The sequence below is a fragment of the Anarrhichthys ocellatus genome, unplaced genomic scaffold (assembly GCF_004355925.1).
Source record: "Anarrhichthys ocellatus isolate YVR2014 unplaced genomic scaffold, GSC_Weel_1.0 scaffold27, whole genome shotgun sequence".
Classification (NCBI taxonomy): Eukaryota; Metazoa; Chordata; class Actinopteri; order Perciformes; family Anarhichadidae; genus Anarrhichthys; species Anarrhichthys ocellatus.
In genome coordinates this window covers 508,584-528,212 of record NW_022280057.1, presented here as the reverse complement: position 1 = coordinate 528,212, position 19,629 = coordinate 508,584, and the positions used below count along the sequence as shown (strand labels likewise).

The 19,629-nt window shown below is 40.2% G+C and overlaps 1 protein-coding gene across 2 annotated transcripts; it reads right to left on the bottom strand.

Annotated features, from left to right (window-relative positions):
* Positions 1-7,986: 7,986 nt before the first annotated feature.
* smyd5 (SMYD family member 5) lies at positions 7,987-19,436 on the bottom strand. 2 transcript variants are annotated; one of them, XM_031862877.1, is made up of 13 exons: positions 19,330-19,436; positions 18,444-18,552; positions 17,781-17,920; positions 15,098-15,219; positions 14,933-15,002; positions 13,912-14,016; positions 11,970-12,032; positions 11,348-11,418; positions 11,165-11,271; positions 10,944-11,000; positions 10,730-10,824; positions 10,245-10,315; positions 7,987-9,448 (listed from the first exon to the last, which is right to left on the bottom strand). In XM_031862877.1, exons 1-13 carry the CDS (start codon positions 19,420-19,422, stop codon positions 9,310-9,312), a joined length of 1,242 nt encoding a protein of 413 aa, XP_031718737.1. In that variant the 5' UTR covers positions 19,423-19,436; the 3' UTR covers positions 7,987-9,309. The 2 variants fall into 2 exon arrangements, with proteins under 2 accessions (XP_031718737.1, XP_031718739.1); XM_031862879.1 differs by having other exon boundaries at positions 9,298-9,414.
* Between the last annotated feature and the right edge of the window lie 193 nt (positions 19,437-19,629).

The window sequence follows — 19,629 nt, the reverse complement described above, 5'->3', positions numbered from 1 at the left end:
TCATGGAACGTGGTGCGGACCATTGCGTTGGAAACGCCCTTTTGAAGGCCTTACGCGCCAAGGCACTAAGAAGAGGTACTTATTTATTTATATATTATTGAACACTTTAGTCTCCATTTATAAAAAGCAGCATATCCTCTCATGTGTTAAGCTGGAACCAGCACACATTGGCATTCGTCCTAAATAAATAACTAACAAATGGTTAATTAGTTGTTGATACCTATCAATTAATCGATTAATTGTCTCAGCACAAATTAATTAATGGAGATTTGACCTTTATATTCTATCAAGGCTTTAATAATGACCAATATTATATATCCTGGTAATTTCAACAAGGTTAATCACACCATAAATTGTTTTTTATATCGGCGCTTGCCTTGGAGCAGCATTATAAAAGACACCTAAAGGACACAGTAAGGGACCTTCACAGTGTTCACTGAGTGGAACAAGACCCTCCTGACCACACAGGAGAAGGACCCTTTATGGACAAGACAGGATGCAGCACAGCGGAGGAAGCAAAATGATCTCACCCCTACTGCTCTCTGATTTGCGCAGCGTGAAATGACTGTCCTGTTTGTACGAACGGGAGCGGTGGCCACCCATCAGGTAGTGTCCGTGGAGAGGGGTCCAAGAGGCCCTCGTGAATTAAGGGAACATTCATAGAGTCTCCGAGGAGGTCCACTGATTGCCTGCAGCACTACTAATTGATTTAGTGCAAGGTCGGAGTCTGAATGACAGAGGGTAAAGGGAGGAATTTCCTGTTTCTGCATCTATAATTCAGTGGCTTCCTGTGTGTGTGAGAGTGTGTGCTTGTATGGAAAAAAAATGCGGTATACTCATTCATTAATTCACATGTGCCTGATATAGATAACTGAATTATACGCTGCAGTATATTTGCTTTAAACTGGATGTTATTTAACTTTACTGATTATCTGGATATTGTTATAATATGTTTTTATACTTTTAAGATATCACTGTTGAGTTTAGTATGTTTGCATTCAAACAACTTGTGGAGCAGCAAAAGCTTTTCATTTAAACTTTTTATTTATAACATTTTGCTCCCTAACTATTTGAACTGTTTCATCATTTTGTTTCATCTGTCTATTTTAATAATTCATGCAGTACTTTAGCCTTTTCACCAACTATACAATACTTTTAGCTTACTGTTTAAAGTGTTTCATTATGTTTTATTTAAGCATTTCAACTATTTATTTGCTACTATAATCTTTTTCACCCTGTATACAATAGTTTTAGATAACTATTTAAACCATATCCACTACTTTTAGCTTTTTCATCTGTTTTTAACTATTCTATTTAGCAAACCATTTCAACCATTTTCTATCACTTTTTTGACATCTCTGCTTGCTTGCTAACTAGTTTTTACATGCTTTCTCTATAATATAGATAATATATATATTTAGGTCTTTCAGCTTTCTATTTTTTTTTTTTTTTTTCAAACTGCAATTTTTCCACAAATGCTGAAGTAACCCCTGAAGTATAAGTTCCCCTGGTTGGAGATCACGGTTGTAAATATAGATATGTTGGCCTGTACATTGCTTGCTCATCCACAATAGTGGGTGATGCTGTGTTTATGTGTGCAGGCCTGTTAACTGGGGCTGTGTTAAGGTATGCAAGCTGTCCAAACCAGCAGTCTGCCAACACGCCCGCTGCGCTGTCCCTTTGAAGGTCTGCTGGATTTCCCTCTGGTGTCTGAAGACTCTTCAACCAGCCACACAAACAGTCTGCCAGCTCCATGAGAGAGGCCTTTGTTTTTGTTCTCTTCCACCACAATGCTCGAGCCTTGCCACTACAATTCAACAAACACTGCAGTGTTGCAAGGTCTGTTATTCAATTCTTGCAGTTCGAAGATGAAGATGGACAATAACTTGAGACATAGAGTGTGGCACTTTAATAGCAAGAAAGTGTTTCCACAAATCCCAGAAGCAATTAAGTTTTGCAGAAATTACTCGTATGAACCCATTTCAGAGTGCATATTAGAGTTATTTTTTTGCAAAGAAGGAAAGTGGTCCCTCTTTTACTTAGTATGTGAAACAATTTCATTTTGAGAGCACCTTGCTTGAGGCTACAATGACCCTTACCTCCCAAGTATTTGAAAAAACAAAAAAGTCAAGTCACCATTTTCATAACTAGTTTTCATTACTCTGTCGTGCTGAAGGAGGAGAGGGAAGAAGAGCCTGAGCAGTTTAGTTGCTCTCTGAAACAGAGAAGGTGTTTCAACATGCAAAACTTTCACAGAGAGAAAGGGAGAGAGAGACTGGATCAGCCCAGGACTTCAAACAGCCCGAAGCAACCTGAGCGTCTCTCACTCAACCCCACAAAGTATTGCCCCTCCCTCCCCAAGAAAAAATAAATAAAAAATACTTTCTATCACATTAAAGAGAAACATCTGTCACTTCAGGGGCCTTCATCCCATGTCACACTAAACAGGTTTATGTTAACAAAATGCTAAACATCTCCTGGGGAACCTCGGCAGAATGACGGTGTTGGGTACGGGATTTGTTGGGTGGATCCCCTACCACAGAGGTTCAGGCCTTAATCACATTTCCAGCTTGTGCTTGGATCCAACTTTCTGTCTTGATGGATTTTGCAGCTCTAAGCTCAATCATGAAACTTTTTTGAACAGTTTCGGTCTCAGACAACTGGGTCCTTCAGAGGCGCGTCTAACTATGGAGCAAGGCATTCACTGCGTCATACAGCGCTGGGTCAGACGTCTCTGTGGAGGACTAGGTGTATGAAATTAAATACGCAATCGTCTGGGAAATTCTGGGTAGTTTGTGGCACATGGATGATCTTGTTGTGTGCTGTGAAAACGGCCCCATTTAAATGTTTTATGTGTTCATTTCATGAACAGACGTTGGATGTAATAGGAAGCCAGAGCTACATAATATGCTTATTGTTTGTTCCAGCCAAGAGGTAGCTTAGTAATTAGATGATGTCCTGAGGTGATATTGATGCCGTAGCTCATGGTTTAAGATGTGCAATAAAGTCAGATAATTATTTATTCATCCATAATATTTGATAACAAAACTACACTGAAGGTAATGAAAAGGTCAACCGTTGCATATTAAATGTTGTTTATGTCTTTATGTGGATGTAACACTACATGTATGAAGAAAATGCTCACTGGGTTATCTCCCGCTGAAAGCATAATGAAGGGGCTCCAATGTGGTCTTTTTATGTGTAATCAATGGAAATTGTTAGGAATTCAAATAAACACAAAGCATTATGCATGGACTTCCTCTCCCCATGCTGGTCAAAGTGTGTCCTGGGGGTGATGGGGGGTTGGGGGGGGGGGGCTCACTTTCACACGCAGGCCAATTCATTTGGGACAGAGCGGTGAAATTTGCAGATGAAGGATCATTTTCTTTTGAATTTAAGTATGGAGACCATAAATCTTGAAAGTAGGCTCCTGCCACCTGCAGGCATTCTCATCAGAGATTGATTGGAAGACAGAATTCTCACGGGGCCCACAAAACAGGGGCCAATGATCAATATGTGAAAGCCAAAAGCACAACATTTCCATTCCATTTCGTCATTCTGGTTAACATTTGCATTCTGCATCTTTTGTTCACTACAAACTACAACTGAGGTGATTATCCCATTAATCGATTAGTAAATGGACTTTATAGAATTTGAATACAATCACTTATATTTATTTTTTTAATACTTCCAGCCAGAATTTTCTGACATTTCAAAACTGACTTAACAACAACTCATTCATGCTTTTTGTTTTGGTAATGAAAAGATTTCTGTTGTACAGTTCATCAACCAGCTGCCCACAGGGTGTGAGAGCTGCTCTTGATGCTCTTTATCGAGCAACGCTATCTTGCTAGCAGGCTTATGATTCCGACTAAGCAAGACTAAGCTTCACATAATTGGATACAGTTGGTTCTTTCGCGGCCCGGACTCTGAAATGCCACAGCCGAAAGAAAGCATCAGTCTCATCCTGCAAGGATGTGTTGAATGTCCTACAAGAGATGTGAAAATGAGATAGCGAGAGATAAAGCTGAATAGCCAAAGTGTTTCAAATGCCTCATTTGCACTACATGAGTCAGACCGTGTTTGGTGTCAGTGGGAATGTCTGGCTTGACCTTAGAGAAAGAATTCATCTAGGCATTTGCAGTTGATCACATTTGACCTCGTTCGCATATAGCACAATGGTCTAGTTTTAATTGTCCAAGCCTCAAACTGAGAAGTTAGCATAGATTAAATGTACACGTCTTGGAGGTCTCAAACCACCGCTGAGGGAGGGAAAGAAAAGAACAAAATTGTACCTACCCGTGCAAAAATGGAAAACCCACAGCTGCTTAGTTGTGCTCCGAAAAACGTTAAAAAAAGAAACACATAATGTTCGAACTAATCAGCTCAGTATCTCCAGAGTCAACAATGATGTTTGCTCCCCTGTCCGTCCACTTTACAGAAAAAGACTTCTTCTGCCACGTACAGAAGTGTTTGTAGAGGTGGAAATCATAAATCACTTTACTGATTCGAATCAGTTACTGTAGTTTGTTCACTTTTTGTTAAGCTAAGCATTCGCATCATAGTTCAAACGCACTTCAGGACGTACGTCAGAAAGTGAACCCATCAGAGCTAATCAGAATGTGATTGTTTCTTTTGTCTCTTTCTGTTTTTAACGAGGAAGTAACGCACTGTGTGTCACGGTTGATCTGCTATTGTCACCTATAAGTGAAGCTCTGTTGTTAAAAGCTACTGGATTAGTCAGTGATGATGGCTATTGAGTGTAGTCGGTTCAGTTAAAGGATTTGTAGAGATTCATTGTTCCATGTGCTGAATATTTGAGCTATATGCTAACGTTAGCATGGAAACATGGTGGTGTTGTCTATGTTCCCCAACATGCTCACATTTGCTAGTAAATGCTAAACTCAAAGTACAACTGAGGCAGATGGAAATGTTATTAGTTTAGCAGGGATTTGATCACAAAGTAGGAGAAATGAAAATGTTGACCTGATGGGAGGAACAGTAAGAAGATCACAAAAGAGAGGGACATGAATGTGTGTACCAAATTTCATGGCAAATTTCATGGCAATCCAACTACTAGTTAAACCTCAAGTTGGTGTTAAAGGAAAAGAGGGGATCCAACAACTCAGTAGGATTTATCCTCAGGGGAACATAGATGCGTGTTCACAATTGTGTATACATCTATCATGTAGATATTTAACAGGATAAAAGCGTTTGACCTGCTGGTGGCACGAGACAAAAAGTCAGATTTACCGAAATCATTAGGCATTCGATTTATTTCTTTTTAAAGGCTGTGTTAATACAAAAGAGAGAATATATCCACAAAACCACTTCAGGTATCAAACATAGCATACGTCTCTTGAGTCACAAACACAGTGCTCCTGTAGATCCTGTTGTAACGTTTGTGATTCCAAAGCCTCTGTTTGGATGATTCACAGCTCAATTCTTCATGTTCCATTCCACTGGCTCAGGTCACGCTACAAGATTTATACGACGCCATTGAGGTCTTAAACATTTCTTCCTGAAGATGAATGTGACGTTACTGGGCAGCTCACAATGTTTCTGTGCGGTACTGTTGACAATTTGGACCAATTTGATTCTTTTTTTTCCAGAGGAAATGATTTTCAGCAGAACATTGATCAAAACCAGCAGGTCACTCAGCAGCCATGTTTGTGTTCTCAGACTGTATTTCTTGCTGGTGTTTATTTATATGCAGGGTGAGCTAAAGTGCAATAACCTTACTTCAGGTCGGCTGATTTCACGTGAAGCAGTTGTTCGTCATTGTAGTTCTGGAGTAGCCCTCCGAGGTAGCAGTGGTATGCGTTGTGGTAACTGATTTGGACAGCGCTAATGTAGGTTGGAGATTGTTTCCATATGGGGTCTGGTTTCAAGCAGACAGTTTGCTTGGGTCTAAAAACCAGCTTCCATTTCATAGTTTGCCCACTTTGAGCATGCAATGTGAAATAGTTAGACAAGTTTCACACTAGCAGTCACAACAACACAGCCCACCTTTCACCTTGGCAGATAAATCAATTTCAGCTCAACAGTTCAGTACGTTGGGATGAAACTACCTAAACTACGATTACAATCATTTAGAATAAATGATGCTGAAATACGAAGCCTATTTATTTGAGGACAGCTTTTCAAATACATTAGAAGTTTCAGAAAGCAACCAACAAAATTCAAGGAAACGGGGACCTTTGAATTGGAAAAGTAATTTAATAACATCTAATAGATGAAGATGGGGTTGAAATGTTTAGAGCTGAAACAGTTAATTGAGTTATCTGTTGAAAGAAAATGAAAGTCAAGTATTAATTAAAAACTAACTGCACTCTGGTTCTAGCTTCTCTAATGCTCTTTTCCTTTGTTTTATGTAAAAACAGGTCCAGGACTGTTGGTTGGACAACGCAAGACATTTGAAAGCATCATCTCGCTCTGGGAGATTGTTGCAGGTATGTTTGACTATTTTCTGACATTTTATGGACTAAGCGATACAACAATCAATGGGAAAAGTTGATGTTTTAATCTATAGTTATTATAACTGTTTATTGCAGCCCTACAATGTACAGTATATCTTTACCCATTTGCCTGAGTTGTTCCATATCGTACAGGCCCTTCCTCAAAAATCATATTTAATTCAATTGTATAGATTTTGGGAGAAAAACTGCAGGAGCATCTCATGATGTTATCACACCAAACGCAAAGTGAATTTACGCCTCTGATCTACTTTCCGCTTTGGGTGAACTCTGTGTATTCGCGCCGCCCTGAGCCTTCACTTTGTATGTAAATAATTTTGTTTGCGTTTGGTGTGAACACAGCATCAAGCTGAGAGGTTTAAAAAAAAAAAAAAAAAAAAAAAGTTGATACAGCAATGTGTCTTACAAGTAATAAGAAGTCTGCATATTTCCTGCAGTTGACATTAACATATTGGAAAAACCTTTTATCTCTAGTCAAGTGCTCTCCCTCCTACATCTGCATAATATGACAATGACAGTAATATGCCACTTTTAGATCATTGTGGTCTTTGAAATGTATATGAAGTGTTTTGAACTTGGTTTGTTAGAATAAAGGACTTTTTCTCTGCATAGTAATTAATGCCCCCCCACCTCAACCCCCTCACTTCCCTTTTCCTTTCCTCAAACACTTGCCTCACTTCCCGCCCCCTCAGTCCTCAAACGAGCCTCCATTGAGTCCTCTTCTCTCAAGTCAGACTCTTTGACCTCTCCGTTTTCCGGACTTGAAGCGGTCCGTGCGGCGTGATGAGGAGGCCTATATGTGTGTGCCTGCCCGAGCCAGACCCCTGGAGCGTGCTGCCGCACCAAAATCCACAGTTCCAAAGTTGCAGAGCTCCTGCAGCGATTCTGGCACGGCTTCAGAGGATGACAGGCGACCGGGGGGGGGGGGAGGGGGAATGTGTCCAGAAGTCCAGCCTCCCGCCATGCTGGGTCCCAGGTGTGCATCCTTTCATGGACATAATGTGTTCTCCTCCCCCCCCATTTCTCTTTTGTGCATTCTGGGTGAATTAGCATGTGATGCAAGTGCAGCTACAACTGGGGACTGGACTGGAGTAAACTGAGAAGGTTAATGGAGAAACGTCAACCATAGAATACTGGAGGCACTGGGGAGAAGTATCCTTAACTTTGCAGTATACGTATTCTTATCCAGTATCTGCTGGCACTGATTAGACTGCACTTAATGTCAGTGCACAGTGATTGATTGGCGGGCATCGGCAGTAGAATACTTCATTTAATCCATTTAGTAATTAATGATATGAGATGTGTATATCCATATGTGGTTTGGTAAAAGTGCCTAAAGCGAAAGGCTGTCTAGAGAGAGTCATAAAATGGTGAAACCCAAACCCCCTTGAGGAAGACAATTTGAGAAACGATTTGTGGTTAATATGCAAAGATGAACAAATATTTTACTACGGTCTTCTGTAGCAAAGGCAGGAGGTGTGTAAACCAGATAAATGACTCAACAGACATCCAATTTCAATGGTTTATGCCACAGTAGTAAAAATGACAACTGCTAGGCTCCTGTTTGCTGCGGTTATATTTAAATCATACATGTGTGCCTTGCACATTCTCCTGTGGGGAAAAAAACGTGATTACATTCCATGTTTCCAATCTTTGTCAAGAAACTAAAAATATTGTGATTACAGTCGTAATATTGATTCATGTGTGGGCAGCAGCTCTTTCACTCATGTGGAACTGCGGTTTGAAATACAGTCAACAAAGGGAAGTTACTGACAAAGCAATTTTCAACTCAAGGTCTCCATTATACATTAGGACGGTTCAACTTAACCCCATAGATCATCGTATGAAAACCAAACTATATATCACCAGCTGCACGTCTCCCACACGACAAGACTGTAATTACAACGGAATATAAATAAAGCCTCAATACAATAATGCATAGTCCTGTAAGAAACTTCTTAAGTGGAGAAAAACACCTGAGAATCATCCGACCTTGGCTTAATCACTTTGCCTTGTTCGAGAGATGTAAGGAGCGAGACATGACAACAGTTCTTCTGAGTTTGATTTAGTGGACCTGGAGGTCAGACGCAGTGCAATAACTATTAGTTTCGGCTCTGTTCGCCAGCACATTGAGTGATGTGGAACATTTGAACAAGTAACACAATCACTGAGGATAAAGTACCGACTACCAGCTGTAATATAAAGCAGCTCTAATCATATAACAATGGATTAACGGACTGTGTAATACCACTCAAAGTGAACCTATTGAGAATAATCACCATCCTCTTCCATTTCTCTCATTCTTTGGAGCCTTTCAACTCATTGTGATTCATTCTCACCGCTCTTATGAGTGACATTTCCAGTTTGAATTTTGGAATGTAACCACTGTAGAGCAGAAGATTTTCAAGTGCTGTTTGGTAACTATTTAATAAGGCAATATGTCGTATTATAACTGCCACCAAGTCGGCAGAATGTTTTTTAATTAATGTAGATTTAAAATAGTGTTTTAATCCAGATTTAGTGAACGTTTTAGAGATGTCAGTCCTTAACTGTTCACCCACAAACCTTGAAAGTCTTTGTTTTATTTCAAACCACCCAGTGCGCTGGAGTACAGCAAAAACTGTCCTAATACTGACATGCATTGTTCTGTGGCCGATCTCCAAAACAAGACAAAGAACGAGTGAAATGTGTCTGCATTTGTTAATACATTTTCCACACATTTGTACAGTTTTGGTGAAATGCAGATGGTGGTCTTTATTCCTCAGGGCTTCATGGATGCTTAGCGTGGTGGCAGGAAAGGGAACGGCTGAGAACAATATGGGCAAGTCTTTCATCAGACATCTGTCATCTCATCTTCCATCTCATCCCCCTCTGCCTCGCCTTCTGCTTCTTCTTCCTCGTCCGATGTCACGTCCAGCTCATCCATCTGGGAGATGCACTTTGGACATGAGCAGACAAACAGGTAGTTCTCCCTGGGAAGAGAATATTCCGCCAGTCACATTGTTGCACCTCTAACAAGAGCTGAAATTAATTTGACAATCTGCTGCTTCACACCAGAACAAAGAGTGTTTAATACCTTTCCTTCAGTGGGTGTGATATGGGGGCTTATAAAGATTGACATTCATCTACACCAACAACCTGGATTGCAGCTACACCGTCTCAAGGCTGAGAATGTTAGAAAAACGTACACCTCGCAAACATTTTAAAAACAAACTTGCCCCACTCAGTGTTGGTGTAATCCAAAAACGGATTGACATGATATTTCCCACCGCAACTCTCTCTCTGCAGGAATGAGTCAGTTAGCCCTATCTCGCCAGCAGCAAGACTCCTCACTGGTACCCGGAGGAGAGACCATGTCTTCCCTGTACCGGCCTCTTTTCACTAGCAGTGAAATACAGAATTGATTTTAAGATTATTTGTTTTTAAAGCACCTGGTAACATCTCCAACCCGTAAGATCTGGTGACCAATTACTGCTCTCCATTCCATACCACCATGAAGACATGTCTGTCCACACTTTGGTTTTATATTTTGCTTGTATTTCATCTTTTTTGTGTAAAGATCTTATCAATATATTCTATGCTCCTATTCATTTAACGTTTGTTGTTTGTAAATGTGCTCTATAAATAGACTTGACCAATGAGGAGCCATCAGACCCCGAGCATCCCTGCCTCCTTATCGCCTGGAAGGCTTTTTTATTGATCCAGGTGGATCAATAAACAGTTTCACCCTGCCTCAAGTGAATCGTCTGAGGGGTTACAGATTCTTACCTCAGAACTTTGTGTCTGCTATGGCGGCTTCGGTCCCGCTGACAGCAGTCCAAATAACTGATGCAGATCTCCTAACAATTGAAGAAAACACAGTTGAACTGGCTGAACAGTTGGCAATTCCAGTTAAGTCCTACAAACACGCTGCAGCTATTTTTTTCAAATGGCAGAAATAATTCAGGTCTTTGTCGTGTTTTTTTTCCCCCTCATGCAGGAAGTCGCTGTGTCCTTCCATCTTTCTACTGGTGCAATACTACACAAAGGAGAGCTTTGCTGCGAGAGTAGCACGGCTGGCTGTGACATTACTGTGCCACGCAGATGTAAGGCTTCTCAATCTTTCTGACAGCTTGACAAACCAACCCCCAACCCTCAAAGTCTCAGCCTTCTTATGCCGGCTGACAAGGGAGCACACAAAGCTAGAGAGGGATGTGCTGTGCCATCTATCCCGGGCCAGGATTTATCACTCCAACCCAGACGTGTCAGCTGACCTCTCCTGGGTTGATGTCACTGAGGGCACTGAGCTGAAGCAGGAAATTGTTGTCGGGGAAGGACGCCTCTGCGTTGGGTATGCAGCTGTGGTTACCTGCGGGGGTCAAAGAAGACAGTGAAAAGGGGCGGTCATCGGACAGTCTCTTGACCAGAACAACAGTGTCTTTGAACTGAAGTGACAGCGCTCATAACATGGAGATCAGCTGCACTTACATGAGCTTTGAAGCAGGAACAGTCCAGAGCCCTCACAGTTTAGGAAGTCTCCCGTTTCTACAGAGATAACAGACAAGTGAGTGTTTCTAGCCTTTGTTGCGATCTGAACACGGATTACATCATAATCCCAGCAATGGCATCGGGACAACACAGATGATAAACACTTAAATCACACAATTATACAAAAATAATTAACTCCAAGACTGAGATAAAACTGTGACCTTTCTCGATGTCCTTGTACAGCTGGTCGATAAAAGAGTCCAATTGCTCCTTCTGCTGGGCAGGAAGCTGAAGTGCATCACAGGCATGAACCCACCGACTCAAAGAGCTGAACAGAAACACACAGAGAGAGAATTACTTGAGCCGAACTAAGATCCAGAGTCGAAAGAGGGGCAAATGTTTACCTCGTGCCGATGCCTTGTCCGTTGGTTCCCACGAGAGCAAACAGAGAGCGGAACCCCTCAGGGACAAACCACTGCAATAGCGACAGAAAGTCATGAATAGCATTTGACATTTTTAATATCAGCGGTCAGGGTCAGCTTCAGCTTCAGCATCTTGAGCTGGCAGAACTTAACTCCGTGTGCATTCACTTTCCAGTTAAATCAGCATAGAAACACGGTTCTGGATGTCACAGTGAGTTCAAGAACGCATCTTCCTACGTAGGTTTCCTACGATACCATCAGTATGAACTGCAGTAATCAGCTGCCCTACAACATTTAATGTGCAGCTGCATTAGAACACAAAATGAGTCTGCAACAGTTCTGATAATTGATCGGTCGTTAAACTGTTCGACTCTCTTCAAATTAACTTGAGCAATATTCTGAAATTTGCATTTTAAGGTTTTCTTAATACTATGACAGTATGCTCGATACATCTTTAGTTTGGAACATTAGTCGGGTCAAAACAAGCGGTTTAAATTAGTCAACTTGCACAACAGAATGAATTGTTAGACACTGGAGCTGTTCAGCACTTGGTCAGACATACGGGGACACATGGAGTGGATGCATTTGAATTATTCTTTCTTACCCGACTAAGATGATCGTCATGAAGTGCCGCTTTAAAAAAGCTCTGAAGCAAAACCAGCTGCCCCTACAGAAACAATGTCAGAAGGAGGAAAACGACATTTTACATAACAGAAAACAAACATCAGGATAGACAGCCACAGTGGGAATTAAAGCTCTTTCAGGAGGGAGTGACACTGTCACGCTGTGCTCATTGAGCCATAAACGACTGCGATTAGCATTAGAGCATGACATTGTCTTTGAACTGCCAGACTATACTATGCTACTTCATTTATATGACATACTTTGACTTTAATACATTTGTATCGCATACTGTACTACGACTGTCTTTTTACTCATTTATGGTATAATATACTGTGATTTATTTAGGGAGTACTACACTATGGCCTGTTTGTAACATTTTCATCAACAGAACTACGGTGGACTGAGTCAGCAGCTGCAGACAGCGAGACGACGGCTCTGCTTCCTCCGTAGGCTGAGGAGGCTCAACCTGGACTCTCTGCAGCTTCTACAGGTGCACTATTGAGTGTCTGGACCGGCACCACCCGGTACGGCAGTTGCAGAGACATTACAGAAGGTGGGGAAAGCTGCTCAGCACATCGCCAAGCTGGACTTGCCCTGCATGGAGGACTTCTACAATTCAATTCCATGTATTTTGTACAGCCCAAAATCACAAATCAAACATTTGCAAAGGCAAACAGAATTATTTGGTACATTTTTGTTATATTACAGGTTTTTCATCTTATACGAGTTATATTTCATCCCTATATTTTAATTTTGCACAATTTTATGTCTAATCCATTTTTTTTTTTTTTTACTTTCTTCTTTTCTACATTGAGAGAGCCTGAGATACAAGATTATTATTGCCAACGACTGCTGCTTTGTGTTTGTTGTGCTCATGACAATAAAGAACTCAAAACTTTTGACTTATTTTATTACATTTAAATGGTTAAAAATACTATGAGTCTTCTGATAACATAATACTAAACTATAACGGGGACACTGACACACCCGATGTCCATGAACTGGACAGAGTCAGCAATTTCAACATAGAGGACCTGACCTGCACAATACTGTAACTCGTCTGATAGCATACAATACTGTGACGTTTTTCAAAACTATACTATGACTTTTTCTTTTACATGCGATTATGTTTTTGTGACATACTATACAATTGCTTCCCATGACTTTTTATGATATACAAAATTGTTCATGACATATCTTTACCTTGGCCTTAAACAATGACTTTCATGCTATTTTTTTACAACATATCATAGCGACTTTTTGTGAAGTTTTTTAAGACATACTATGAAATACTTTGCTATGACATTTTTCATGATAATTTTTATGACATACAATATTTCTATTAACATACATACTATACTCTGACTTTTTCATTACTTTTTAATGACAAACTGACTTTTTTAGAACATTTACAAACCCACTATGCTTTGATGCTTTTCATGCCATGAACATATTATATGTCATAAAATATATATATTTTTTATTTTACATTAAATAAAAATTGTATCTTATAATTTACTTCATCTTTTTTATGGCTAGACTTTTTAAAGACAGGGAATTTTTATAACTTTCTATGATATACTATAACATTTTGTGACATGTATTATACTTGAACTTTATATAACAATTTATTTTTATTACATATTTATTGCATTTTTACTACAACTTTTTTATGACTAACTAAGACAAACTATGCTATGACCGTCTTTACGACTGATGATTATTATCCGGTGACATCTTTTATGACATACTGTACTGTAACTTTCTACATGAGATACTATACTATCATATTTTCTATGACATACTTTAACTAGGACTATCTCATTACATCTTCATGGCATCCTACACTATGAAGTTTTTTTTATGGTGTACTATACTATGACATTTTTTGTGACTTTTTGTGACAGGTGATGGTAACTTACTCTGAACTTGTCTCCCAGGAGCTTATGGGCGATCTGCTCTTCCTCATTATCTGTCCGGCTACAGAAGTGGGAAAACAGCTTCTGGCAGTGTGCTTTGTCTTTGGCCTGTATGACATAACCAATACATATTATTAACAAATATGCATTTCATCTTTAATATTCAGTATATCTTTGTGACACATGCATAATGTTTCAATGCCTCTTGTCTATTAAAAGGACAATCAAACTCCTGGTGGCGTCTACGCCAAGAAAGCCATTTGTAGCTATTAACTTTGCACCGTATAAATTCTAGCTTTGTTCTCATCTTATTCTTCTTTCTTAATTCACAGTGAAAATTAAATCTGAAATAACATCTTTTTGGCTGCAAACACAACACTGTCAAACCACCACCTTATAAAGTTGTTATGGGACGCTTGTTAGCAATCTGTAGCCTATTTACTGGTTTACTAGTTGCCAACTGTCGTGTCTGCTGTATGGTGCTGAGCAGGTAGCGTATCGGTTTTTTTTTTTTTTACGAAAACAGCTGCCTGCTGCTGGAGGCAAGGTTGCCGAAAGTAGTGAGAACCATAACAATAAAGTTACGGGCCATAAAACCAAAGCAATGATCTTCAAGATGGTACAAAAAACAACGGGGAACTGCGGAGGTTTTTGGGTTCATCCTTTCATATTGTGCATATTCATCTATTGCTTATATACAAAGATATTGATCAGAACAGCTTCAACGTTTTCTAATGAATATATGCATAACATCACATTACAGCAAAGTCTATTAAAATCATCCTCACACCATGTTGTCACCTTCCAAAAACTATTTTCACATCCAGCTTTCTTTACTAGGACATCTGTATTAGTCATTTCAAGCTAGGTTTAACAACCATCAAAAAGTGAGGGAGCACAGGCGATAATAATCTATATTGAATGCAGCATGTTGTGTCCTTTTCCAGCAAGGTGTTTGTATTGTGTTTGTAATATGATTAATTGTACCCAATGATTTAGGAGATAAAAGTGATCAGAGACTCACTTGTTTGACAGCAGCTACCATTCTGGCCATAAGCATGATGCTGGAGGTCTCTGGGGGATAATGCATACTCCTGAGGAGAGGACAAATCGTCATTGAGTGAATTACATTCATTAATAGAAGAATCAGCGGTTTGCAATGGAAAACATGCATAACATGCCCTCTCACCTCCATGCATCTTTAAGCTTGTTGATGGGATGGTCCGGATCGTCCTGGGAGGAACCCAAACACAGAACTCGATGGTACTCATCTGCTGCGGCTTGTCGACACTCGCTGCTGCAGTACATCACCTACAGAGGAAGACTGTTTCTTACCGATCAAAAAAAAAACACTGAAAATATTTAAGAAATGTATTAAGCACTTATTAAACGTTGGATGTTTTCCCCGCCATACAGCCCAGTTTCTTTAATCACTAACTGGACCCCCAGGTCTTCATCAACCAGCAGCAGATATTGTGTGAGGTCACTGTAATCAGGAAATGAGTTGTACAGTTTATTGAACACTTCAGAAAGGTATTGTGATTGGTAGCTACGATAGAGGTGACGGGACAAACCTCCACACATTTTGAATTTGTATTTTTCTCTACAGAGTGTATTTCTCAAATCAATGGTTTTCAAAGACTCCAAGGACAAACGTCTGAGAGCATCTCCCCTCAACGCAGTCTCAACAGTAACTTAATTGTACCATGGCTTCTTTTATGCACTACAAGTGACTTTGAGTGACTTTTCATTTGGTCACATCAGGAAAGACCAAAATAATATTCTCCTGAGAGAAGAAAAATAAATCAACCTGTTCAAAGAAACAGGCCGTCACAGGTTGTGTGTTCAAATCAAATAAAAACAGCATGTTTCCTGAGTTTATCCTGAGTGTGTGACTGTCTCACAACGAGAGGAACAAGCACTTCAGTGACTGCGAGTTATTACTTCTGTAAAATTATTACAGCCGCCCATGTAATACATTCTTATTCATAGCAACTATTATGTTGTATTTGATAACATTGATGGTATTTGCATATTCTTGTATATTATTATAACATCCGTCAATGTTCAGAATTGTCTGTACTGCTTTGGCAATACATGTTTCTGATCTGTCGTGCCAAGAAAGCTTATTTGAATTTTAATTTTTGGAAGTATAGTAAGTATTGTATTTCCACTAAAAAATAGATTAAATCTGAGACATCTTAATACATTATTAAAAATAGAGTTCATAGAGCTTCATACTTGCCACTCTGACGGCCCGCCCGCGGGCCGTCACAGTGGCAAGTAACTGCATATTTGATAACTGCATATTTGTGTTATGTACACAGCTGCCCTGTAACGATGAGTATTAATGTGATATCTCATTAGAAAGCTACGGTTCTTGTAATTCGATTTACGCAAACCATTTCAAGATACAATAACAACAGCAGGTACAGTTAACGTCTCTGTCAAACAAGCACTCCAAAAATAGCCGATAAAATATGGCCGTGACTCACCGATTATGATTCATAACGTCCCCCTCGTGCATGCTAGTCCAGCAAAAACGGTCTTGCTAGGTGGCTAAGGGTCCACTCGATCGAATCCAGTAAAATATTTAGTCCAAAACACATTAGTACGTCCATAAAGACCCACGGGGCGCTGTTGCATCATTTCAAATTAGCCAGCAGATATGATAACTCACGATCACGGAACTTCACGTTCCGTGTCAACAGAGCGGAGATTTTCAGCACAAAATGGAGCCTACATTCCGCCGGTTAGATTGACACCTCATTTGACCCAATAGGAGCTTCTATAGCCCGGCCACAGTCTGGAACAGCCAACGAGAGTCCGCTTTGAAAGACAATGCCCACCTCTCTTCTTTGGGTATAGCTCGAGCCAATCGCAACAGATCCTGTTCAAACTCAGGCTCCACATAGCCAATGAAATTACGAAGCCAGGGATATGCAGATTTATCAGATTAAATGCTGGGAAAGTTTTCAAAACTGAACTGGAAACCATGAGTCAAGTTCTTGGGACAGAGTGTGAAGACTAAAGTCTGGTTCATGAGAACTTTCAAGAATCTGTGAAAGTTGATAATGGTTAAATATGATATAGTTAACCATACATCGACATAAATAAACTATAGTTTGCAATTCGAACACGTAGTTTATCGTAGTATACACATTTTGCCACAGCTTAATGCTAATAGCACTTACGGTGATTCTGACTGATTGTGAAGAAATTTCAGAGTGTTGCCTTTCAATAGAGACTAAAACCATACATGTACTCCCAATGGTTCAATAACAGCTGTCAGTTTACTTTGGGTACGCGGTCGATAGGCGTTTTAGGCAAATTATGCAGGAGTGGGAAGAGGTTTTAAGGAATGAGCTATATCAAGTTTAAATGTTTACATTTCTCCTAAAAACATCTTGGTTGAGTTTAATTCTGTGCTTTTACTGCATTTGTTCTTTTTTATTTAATATATTGAAGTGTTCGTTATTCTAATCTTAGTTATTTGGGTTTATTGTACTTTGAAGAACTTTGTAACTGTAGCGAATACTTTTGGAAAACCACTCACTTAAATCTGTTTATATGTGGCCTAAACAGATATGTAATATTTCAAAAACAAAGAAACCGCCATGAATAAACAGTTGTCTCAGATTTCACTTTGGTTAATAAAGAAATAAATACAGTGGCTTAGTGATCCATAGTACCAACACTAGTCATGTCGCCAACCAGTCGGAAGAACAGCCGTCTTAAAATCAATACGTTTCTTGTCTTAAATTGATCTGAACACTTTATTTTTCTTCTGTGAGATACAAATGACAACTTTTAGGCTTTCAAAAGCCATCATCAGTCAGATCCATACATCAACAGATCCTGTTTGGACTCACCTGGCAGTGAGGGCAGGCTTGGTGCAGCTCTGGTCGAACGTGGCAGAGCTCAGGATGAGGAAGGCTGAGTCCAGGGATGCCGCTGAGTCTCCTCGCATTCTCCTCCGCAGTCTCCAGAGCACGTAAGCAGTACTCGCAGGCTACCAAAGGACACCGGTGCAAGAGTAGAGCAGATGAGGTAAAGCTTTACTGCAGACCCTGTTGGTTTAAGATGCTAAAGTTTCATCCAAGATCAAAGTCCAGGCAGGACCGAAACCTCACGAGCTGGTCTCAACAACAAGGCCTCCCATCCCGCCTCATAGACGCGCTACGTTAACGTAAAGTCTCCACATCTTTTGGATAATAATCTCCATCCATAATTGCACATTTTGATTACAATCTATATTACTGTGAATAAACATTTCTTGGACAATATTTTGCACAAAACTGTTAAGCGCTTCATTTTTCCAAAACAGATTCATCGTATATATTTTTGTCATTTTATTTATGCGTCTTGACTGTTGCAGTCACTTACTTACATCTTTTATTTCATACTCTATTCATAATATGCACCAAGGCAAATTCCTTGTATGTGGAAAACCTACCCGTCATTAAACCCGTTTCTGCTTTCTTTGTTACTCCACTAAAAAGTTGCTGTGTGTTAAAATGCAGTCGACAGCTCACCTCTGTATTTATACAAAGCATTCCACAGGAACTGAGCCGAGACCAGAGGCCGCTCGAGAAAAATGGCGTCCCCCTTCTTGATGCTCTTTTTGGCAAAGAGACCCTTGCCCTGAAACATGAACAAACAAACAAACATTACTATTGTGCACCGATCTTTGAAAACAGTCTTTGCTCATTTAAACCTACATGCAGCAGTCTCTTCCACTGAGGTATCAGATAGAAATGTACTAACAGACATTAAGCATTTCCTTACAAAATATTGTGTTTGCTTCGCCCTTATCGTCACACTATTACAGGTGTAAAGGGTTTTTAAGTGGAGGATTCCTGCAACCCTGTAAAGAATAATTTGAATAATAATATTTTGTATGAATAATGGTTGAATGCATTTCTTATCAGCAGAAATGACAGTAGACAGCACAGAGTGAAATAATGTGATTTTGTCTCCTGAGTTAGGTTCACCACTGGCCTCCAACAAAAACCTCATATTAAAACTAAAAACTTAACCCCTTCATCCATCAAGTCAGGGTGCCACGACACAATAAAGTTGCATAATGCTCCATGCACATCACCCCACAATAAGTTGAATGGAGTACAATGGTGAGTGTTGCTCCTTAGCTTGCACACTTCTGGTTGAAAGCACCACAGTAGACGTACTAACTGGTAGTTTTGGACACCACCAGATCTATTATCGTCAGATCCGCTCAGAAAGCCTTTCATGAACCAGTCCAGCTCCTCCAGTGCTCTGTGCGCCCATCAGGCTCTGCTCTGCCCGGCTGTGATCCACGCTGACAGCCGACATGCGCCCTCCACATCTCTGCTACGGAGCTAATTTAAGCTCCAGATGTGCCTAAATGTCTTCAGTCCGACCAACTCTGAACCGCCTTACCTTTACATGGTTTATAAATCTAACATCCACGCCGGTGGAGACTTTGCCGGGGTCCACGCAGAAGGAAAACATGTCATCCACGGGAGCAGCCATGTTCTCTGTCGACCTTTTCCCTTTCAACTCCGACTCTGACGTGTTATCGAGGCATCGCTGCTGCAGCGCCCCCTGGTGGTCAACACGTGGACTGCAGGCCTCTCACAGCTCAACACTGGAAGCTCAGTGATTTATTGGAGGTGAATTAGGCTACGAGTAAGCTTCAGTAAAACTATTTTGTGAGCTGAAATACAAATACCAGAGTGT